At 38.4% G+C, this 9,221-nt stretch overlaps 1 protein-coding gene across 6 annotated transcripts in view; it reads left to right on the forward strand.

The window, feature by feature from the left end:
• Positions 1-9,017, forward strand: part of LOC144692189 (endophilin-B1-like) — a 34,694-nt gene extending 25,677 nt beyond the window's left edge. For 3 of the 6 annotated variants that reach the window (XM_078560735.1, XM_078560736.1, XM_078560740.1), the window contains exons 7-11: positions 1,885-1,908; positions 3,540-3,629; positions 3,882-3,982; positions 6,038-6,269; positions 8,447-9,017. In XM_078560735.1, the coding sequence (XP_078416861.1) occupies positions 1,885-1,908; positions 3,540-3,629; positions 3,882-3,982; positions 6,038-6,269; positions 8,447-8,554 (555 nt within the window). In that variant the 3' untranslated portion in view covers positions 8,555-9,017. The remainder of the gene's footprint in view (positions 1-1,884; positions 1,909-3,539; positions 3,630-3,881; positions 3,983-6,037; positions 6,270-8,446) is intronic. The other 3 variants (XM_078560737.1, XM_078560738.1, XM_078560739.1) reach the window with 1 other exon arrangement.
• Positions 9,018-9,221: the final 204 nt, after the last annotated feature.

The raw sequence follows: 9,221 nt of genomic DNA on the forward strand, positions 1-9,221 counted from the left end.
GGATCGCATAGCTACATAATGTGCAGCACCCTGATTCCCTTAACTGTGACGATCTAAATTTGTACTTAATTATCTCGTTGGATGATATACAATCACACTGTTGCAAAACAGTGTGATTGTTTCCCAAAAGTTTCCCAAAGTTGCATTTTCTGCCATGTTTTGTTGTTTAACCTGGAGGAGATGGGTAGCCAACTCTCAGTAAGTCTTTGCTGGGAGGTAAATGAGACAAGTTGTCCCTCCCTCCCCTGTAGAAAATACCACTTCTCTGTTTGCTGCCTGTCTGCATGCCTTCCTGCTTTGTGGACAGCAGGTTAAAACTGAAAATTTGCTGTGTAAACACAAACCCACATGTTGTAACACTGTGGTGCAATGTTACCAGTATTCATACTATGATTGAAGAGTTTCAATGCAGTACCTGAAAAATAGCTGGCAGTATTATATAGAATCTCCAGCATAGTAACGGGCCATTTGACCCAACTGGCTGGTGTTTAAACTGCCCATGAACCTTCTCTTATAATTAGCTCTCCCCACCCTTTCCCCTTTTATTCCTTCGTGAGTACATCGATGCAGTCTGCTTGAAACACTTCACGTGCCAGCGAATTCCAGATTCTCGTCACTCTTGTGTAAAGAAATTCCTCCTAAAAGCTTTGATTTATTAATGGTTATCTTATACTTATGCTCCCTTGCTCTGGACTCACCAAGATGTGCAGTCAGTTTCACAAGATCCACTCTATTGAACCCTTTCATAACTGTAGTTTTATTGAGTTTATACTTAACCCTTTTTACATCACTAATGGTAGATACCATAAAATCTTCATTATTGGTTTGTTGAATTAATCAAACAGTTATTGAGAGATCAGTGATATCCTTTATAGTTTCGAGAGATGCTGCATTGTGTTTGAAACAATTGTGTAGGAACTCCAGAAATAGTGTTTTGATGAGGCAGTGGTATTCAGGCTTTGAAACATTTTCACACCCTTTCTAAAGCTTACCATTATTTTATGGTATGGACTAATTTTGCAATGATACTGGCATAGCTGCTTGTAGAGCATTAGGTATTTTGGTGGCTTCTCTTTGAATTCCCATCTTGGTTGTCCTTCCAATTTCATTACAGTTTCTATGTTGGACAGACCAGGAGATAGCTGCCTCAAAGGATTCTCCCTGACAATAGGTATCTTTCTACAAGTTAATTTGATTGAAGCAGAATAGATGATGACAAAGCCATTCTCCTGGCCTGCTCTTCCATTTGTAGGAAACATGGTGTGGTAAATCACAGCAATTTAGACAAAAGGGAGAATTTTGCTTTACAGTACTATCTGTCTGTGGGCACCCAGGCCTCCAGTTTCTGCTCCACATGCTATAGTTTATTTTTACTGTAGCGCACAATTATAATGTACACAGTCCTTTGTTCCTGAGAACTGTTATGATGTGTGTTAATGTGCCTTATTGATTTTAGGGAGCATTGAAGTCTTCCCTTTCTTTTAATACTTCAAAAATAAGGCTTTATTTAAATTTCCAAAATTCTGGAAAACAGGATTTTATCATCTTGTTCAAAATTTTCAGAATTTAGGAAACATTATATTAAAAATTGAAAATAATCTAAATCAAAGTATTGACGTAAATGGCATGGACCACAGCTGAAGAGAGTACCGTACAAACTTTGTGTTCAAAACTAATCTTCAGGTTAAGAGCATGCAGCAGTTGTGCTCCATTTCAATTTATTTTTGTCTTTGTGGATATGTTTCACTGTCATGGTTCTTCTGTTGTTGAGCAGTAATTACCATAATACACCTGTGTATCTGTCATCAATTTTATATAAAATCTGTGCATTCCACAAATATATTATAAATTAGTGACTTTGTTGTTTGTTTAAATGCTTAACAGCTTTGGGCAGAGGAGGTGACAAAAGTAAGTAAAAGTAAAGCTGTTTTCTTGTAGTAACAAACTTGAAACCTGTAAAGTGTTTACGACACAGTAACCTGGTGTGATTAATATTTGAACTTTTTTAAAAAAACATATTTTGATAATCTGGTATTTGCGTTGCAGCCATAAGTAAATGCTGACTTAATATGTGCCTATAATCAGCTCTTCTAAGGGAAAGGTAGTCCTGTTGTAAATGGCTCCTTCTTCCCAGTGTATACTTGTAGCAAAGGAGCTTCAGGATACCATTGTGCAGCAATGCCTATATAATCACAACTGAATCCCTTGCCTTTTGGATTATAGGTCTGTGTCTGTTCCGTGTCCCCTCTGCAGTAGGTGAGCTGCACTGAAACACCTGCCAATCTTTCTTTTGAGTCAGGCATTCAGTAGGTTGCATGGGAGTGGCATAGCTTAATTTTGCTAAGGGATAAAGTTGGGAATTTGCTGTTTAGGAATGGGTGAGAGAAGAGAGTAGAGAACCTGTATTTGAACACTAACAAATAGCATTCATGTACTAATTGTGTGCTGTACGATTTGATCTAATTTTGCAATTTTTAAAATGAATTGCTGTTCAAACTATTTCCTTCACTGCAACAGTTGCAATCTAGTGTAGTTCAAAAGATTTGATATGAAGTCAAGCTGTGCACTTGGAGTTTTAATAGTGGTTGACAGTCAAATTCCTATTAGTATCCATGAGTTAGCATGCATGTGCAGTTTACTTCGTGTATGTCTAAAAATTGGAACTTGAAACTGTTCTCTACATATTTTTTTGACAAATCATTTTAATTGATTTTTCTTAAAAGTGTAATATTATCGATGTTGACAATTCAGATTCTACAAAGTCTACAATAATTTCATTCCAGATCAATGGCTTTCAAATTTTTCTATGGTATGCAAATCCCTGCAAGGGTTGACTCACTTCTGGGAACCCCCAAACTTGCAAATTTACCCAAAGGAAAACTGCAATTGGAGAAAATATTTATTTAATATACAGAAACAGCATTCCAGTCAGTCAAGTAGAGAAAGCTACAAAAACGTGATAACTGATGGTTGACCATGGAACCCCATTTGAAAACTTGTATTCTATGTAATATTTCATGCTTTAGGGTTTTTCTTTTGTTCAACTGAATACAATATGTGGAAAAACCTGTGAATTAACATAAACCGGATTTGAATTTTATTTCTAAGTTTTGAGGGGACAGCCGCTATTCTGTTTTACTCATTAGTCAATTTCAAATTTGATTGTGCTTTTAAATTCACGTCTCTAATTTGTGCAATTAACCAATAGTTTACTACAATCAGCTTGATGTGCAGCAAACATTTGTAATTGGAATCCAAGTGAAATTATCTTTCCATCACTGACATATTTAAAGCTGTAACAAGTCAATACTGTAAGTGTTTGGTTATTGTTATTTTATATGTGGGGAGTTAAATGGGTAGAAAATGGATTCTTACATTGTTATTAGATTATGCACTGTATTGTGGTTTAAGATTTTTCTGGCAAGCAGAATATTTCAGCTATTGCCTGGTTTCAAAAGTAGAAGTGCCCTTTTTTCCCCAAAAAGATATTTACTTGTTTGGATGCCTGAACATTATTTATTCTGTATCTTTCTACACAGGCGGAACAGGAAATGCGAATTACACAAAGTGATTTTGATCGCCAGGCAGAGATCACAAGACTTTTGCTTGAAGGAGTTAGCAGTACACATGTAAGTTTTCAGCACCCTTATCATTGGCCTTACTGAATTGCTTATTCATCTGCTGTCATGTTATGCAATTGCCTGCTGATGTCCATTAACAACCATCAGTGAAAACCTGACTAGTAATTACAGATACCATTTCACTCTCAGTGCATTAAATTGGCTCTTAGCTCCTGGATGATTTAAGAACTAAATAGCTGAATTAGTAACCTTTCATCGATGTTTCTCTTCTGTGCTACTCTTTATTTCTGTCCCCCACAGGCTCATCATCTTCGTTGTCTGCATGACTACATTGATGCCCAGTTGACCTATTATGCTCAATGTTACCAGTATATGGTTGATTTACAGAAGCAACTTGGAAGGTAATGAAGGTTTTCAGCAGAAAAATTCCTTTTCCCATTAGATGATGGCTTACAGCATTCAAGCAGTTTTAAGAATATTTACATTTTTGCTGTGTGATTTACTGCAGAGCTAAAGACTAACCAAATTCCTTACCAAAAAAGATACTTAATTGACTGTAAAGTGCTTTGGGACATCCTGAGGTTGTGCAAGGAATATGAATTCAGTCTTCTCTCTGTAACAGGTAACAAAGATTAGTTGTTTTTCAGATTGGAGGAAACTATACAGTCAAGTTTCCCAGGAGTCAGTACCAGGACCACTGCTTTGCTTCTTCTATATTAATAACCGAAGACTCTGGTGTGCAGGGCACAATTTGAAAATGTGCAGATGACGCAAAACTTGAAAGCCTTGTAAACTGTGAGGAGGGTAGTGGTAGACTTCAAAAGGACATAGGCTGGTGGAATTGGCAGACATGTAACATATTAAATTTAATGCAGAAAAATGTGAAGTGATTCATTTTGGCAGGAAGGGGAGGGTACAATTCTAAAGTGGATGCAGGAGCAGAGGGACCCTTGGTTTACGTGCACATACCATTGACGGTGGCAAAGCAAGTTGAGAAGGTGATGAATAAGGCACATGGGACGCTGGCCTTATAAATAGAGGCAGAGAGTACAAAAGCAAAGAAGTTATACTGAGCTTTGAAAGAACACTGGTTTGCCCTCAAATGGGTATTTTATCCAATTCTGGATACCACACTTCAGCAAGAATGTGAAGGCATTAGAGAGGGTGCAGAAAAAGTTCATCAGCTATGTGGATGGATTGGAGAGCCTTGGCTGTTATCCTCAGAGAAGAGAAGGTTGAGAGGGGAGGAGGTATTCAAATCATGGGGCATCTGTACAAAGTTGATAGGGAGAAACTGTACCCATTGGCAGAAAGAATGGAAAAAGCAGAGAACACCGATTTGAAGGTGAATGATGAAAGGAAACTTTTATGCAGCAAGTGTTTAGGATCTGGGGTGCAATGCCTGAGAGTGAGGTGGAGGCAGATTCAATCATGGATTTCAAAAGCAAATGTAATAATTATCTGAAGAAAGAAAATTTGCAGGACTATGGGGAAAAGGAGGGAGTGGGACAAAGAATTCCTCTTGCAGAAACCGGCATGGACACGACTGACCGAATGGCCTCCTTCGGTGCTTAACAATTCAATAATTCTCTCTTTCTCTCGAACTCAGGGTCTCTGTTGGTCACTCATTAACTTTCAATCTCAATCCCAGTCTCTGTCCACTCTGGGCCTCTGTCTCCTTGCTCTGCCCTCAATACCTCTCCTTCGGTCGGTCTCTCCTTTTTTTCACCAGCTTAGTGTGTCTTTCTCTCTCTCTTCTTCCCCCCCCCCCCCGACTCCTCCCTTTCCCTCTTTCTCTCCGGTTTTCTGCCAACTCGATGTCTCCTTCCCTGCCTCCCTCTCTCGCAGCCTCCCTGCCTCCCTCTCTCGCGGCCCCCCCTCCCACCCCTATTTTAAAATAGAGGACCCTGTTGTTTTGGTTGGAAAACATGACTCGTTTAACAAAATGTTCTTCCAAACTCTGTTTTGCCAAGTGTTTCTATTATTTAAGCAGTTCATTATTATGTGGTGATTAGCTGGTCCATGTGACACACATTAACATTTCATAAGATGAGAGTGCAAGGATGGCCTGTGAGGTTTTGTTAATACGTTTGAATTAATGTAGAAAAAGCATTCGTAATCTGGAATATGATGTGTGCCTGGGCTGACGTAATGACATCCTTTTTAACATCCAACTTATCACTAGAGAGTTTCTGTTATCACCATGAACAAGGAATAGATTCTATACCATGTTACAAGTTAGACAGGCAAAATGAATGATGTAAATAAAAATTTAATGCAAAGTATGTTGATGCATCATTTCTGGTGATGTCACGGTTCCCAGGCTCTCCCACATTATCTGTTTTCACTAATGACGCCTTCCTCAAATCCAAAACATTTAAAGGGGTTAATGACGTATGACCTATCTGCATACATTGCTGTTCCTCTGTATTAATGCTTAACATTTTATTTTCTAGTTTTCCAACCACCTTTTCTTCCAACAACAATCCGACTGCTTCGGCTTCCCTTTCATCTAATACTGTGCCCTCAAGTTCTGTATCTTCCGTCCCATTGTGCATACCGAGCTGTCCAATAGGCACAGCTGGTAGCACTGACTATAAAATGTCGTCTAGTGGCACCAGAAAGGCTAGAGTTCTCTACGATTATGATGCTGCAGACAGTAGTGAGTTGTCACTTCTGGCTGATGAGGTGAGTAATAGAAGTGCCCAAATGGGACACTTATGTATATAAATTCACTGTCTTATTGAGTAGGGGTTTCTGTGTTCCTTTACTTCAGTGTTTCCTTTTACACTTGGCTCATCTCTCATGTTAGCAGATATAGCTCCTTAGGGAGAGGTGGGTCTTCTGACATGTTTTTTTTGTTACCCTTTTAACATAAGGGTGTGCTGAGACCAATTTTGGCATTCACACTGTTCCAAGTCTGCTAGGGTCTTTTTGGTCTGTATGGATCAACAGCTTAATGACTTACTCAACTGAACCTTCAAGGAGCCAAGTGATTTTACTTGATCAAATTTTTCTAAATCATGTATCTATCATTCAGAATGGGAGAGCAGCCAAAATATGCATTGTAAATTTTCAGAGGGAAATTACTGAAGGACAGTAATTTTCTGAGGACAGAGTAGATTGGTGGGATAAATTAAATCGATCTAAATTGATTAAGCTCCTCTTAATTGTATATTTTCTTGGGCTTAATTTTCGCTACCATTCCCTTCCCGATTCCTTTCTGTCCTGTTTCTGCCTCACTGTGATTAGCTTTTTACAACTAATTTGATCATTCCCATTGCATATGATCAATTTTACTTAAATGTTGTGTGTTTAAGTCATTTTGTTTAATTAGGCACTCAAAACTGTTCTCGATTTAAAAAAAAATACAGCAGCACCATATGTTAACTGCCTGGGTCTAGTTAAGTGTAGGATGCACAGTAAAACTGGTGGTTAACAGCATGTTTATTTTCTCAATGAGATTCATGAGTACTTATAACTGAAGTAATAGAGATTATTAAATTTTAAATGATACTTCATCGGTTGATGCACACACAATTGCATTTACACTTTGAATGCTGAAGCACAAAGACAAATTGCACCTAATTACTGATTTAACCCATTACTGTACTTCCAAGTATAACCGCTTGAGAATATTACATACTGCAACTGAAATTTTGCCCATTTCTAGTAAACTGCTGTGTGTACCCCAAAACCCATGATTACACTCTTGGTTGGATAGTTCAGTGGTTCTAAATTCTAACTTTGAAGAATTGCCTGTAAGTGGGAGCTGGCCTTGCCAACGGCACACTCATCCCAAGGCCGAATAAAAAAAACCTCTCGGATGTTGTACCTCTACTTAGAAACTAAGCGGAGCAATTGCTTCTTATAATCTTACTCCAAAAAAAAATGAGGATAATTAGGACAATGACCAAGGCATGGAAGGTTAATTAAGGGGATGAGGAAAGAGGAGGGAGGTGAAGACGGCGCGAAAGCAGAAGGTGGTCCTATTACTAGTCGTGGGCCAGAGGGCGATGGAAATATATGGAAGACCAGAGCGCAAGGACACAAGCGTGCAGAAGGAGTTACAGGTCTGGAGGCCGACCCAGGTTTAATGTGAAGGATTTGAAAAGAGTTAATCTTAAACTTTGGGCTGGAGCCTGAGAACCAGTGTAGGCCATTGAGGACTGAGTGATTAGGTGAACAGGACAGAAAAGACGCTGGTGAGTTTTAAATCATTTGAAGCTGATGCAATGTGAAGGATGGGAAGCTAGTGAAGACGACATTAAAGAAGTTGAGCCCGTGACCAGATTGAATAAGCATTTTCAGTATTGTATGAACAAAGCTAGGCAGTGTGGTGGAGATGAATCGTGGTGCTGGGTCTAGGATTTGGGGTCTGAAGGTCAACATTGGGTGAAGCAAGACACCATGATCTGCTTCAATACGACCAAGTGGCTCAGAGTCAGGACGGATATTATGCTTAGTTATATGATTTAGTGCATTTAATTGGGGTGGGGTGGGGGGTGGGGTGCGTGCAGGGGGATAGCGCACTAGAACCTATCAATAGGTTTAAACAGAACCTAGTGTTTTAAATATCTTTTTACAGAACTTATGTTACACTGTCATAAGTATTTTATAAGAACATCTGTTACATTATTTGTATCAATAACTATTCTCTCACAACAAAGAATGCCATGTTGTGTACTCGTAGAATGCTGTCCTGTATTTTAGTCCCTCCCTCCCCCCTCAATCCTCTATCTCCCTCCCACTTTTAATTTTCTACCAATGTCGCTTTCTCCTCCTCTCTCCTCCATGTCGCACTCTTTCTATTCTCCTGCCTCTCTCCACAACTAAAGGATTGATGGACCTGCTTTCTGTTTCAGGTTATAACAGTTTATAGTCTGCCAGGAATGGACTCTGACTGGTTGATGGGTGAAAGAGGAAATCAGAAAGGAAAAGTCCCCATTACATATTTAGAGCTGCTAAATTGAGCATGTTACTACCTGAGCCTTTCCTACTGGTTGTAATTGCAATATATTTAATTACAGCTAACTTTGTATAAACAGTTTATGAAATGTCTTCCACGTAAGTTGTCCCTGAAATATTAGGGATCAGTTGAATTCCATGTGTGGCAAAAGTTGCATGTTGGACACAACACTCAAAGTGAATATATCAGCCCTTGCTTTTGAAAACTTCAAATATTTTTGTGCCATGAATATTATTTGCTACATGATAATAGCTTCATTTTCTATTTAATATTTCATTAATTAAAATAACTTTAATACTTTAGTGGTTGAAAATGCATTTCTTAATTAAACCAACTTGAATACAAAGTCCCTGTATTTCTAAAAATTTATTACCAGAAACATGGAATTTAGCTTAAGTTACATGCGCTTGACTAAATGTTAAAATTGATGTACAGCATTGCCAAAATAAAACAAATTGCCAAAAGTATTGTCTCTCTTATGTGTGTTTATACTTTCGAGCCATATAGACTGATGCAGTAAATTGAAGTATGTGTTGGTGAACTTGTGGGCTTGTATATGGTTTAGGTGAAAATACTCAGAATAAACCCCATGAAGAAATTTTTCCTTCAATGCTGCTTTCAGCTTGTTATAGGAAGCCTTTTTGCAGCATATGACTGACTGGTTTTTAAGA

The sequence above is a fragment of the Cetorhinus maximus genome, chromosome 17 (genome assembly GCF_964194155.1).
Source record: "Cetorhinus maximus chromosome 17, sCetMax3.hap1.1, whole genome shotgun sequence".
Taxonomy (NCBI): Eukaryota; Metazoa; Chordata; class Chondrichthyes; order Lamniformes; family Cetorhinidae; genus Cetorhinus; species Cetorhinus maximus.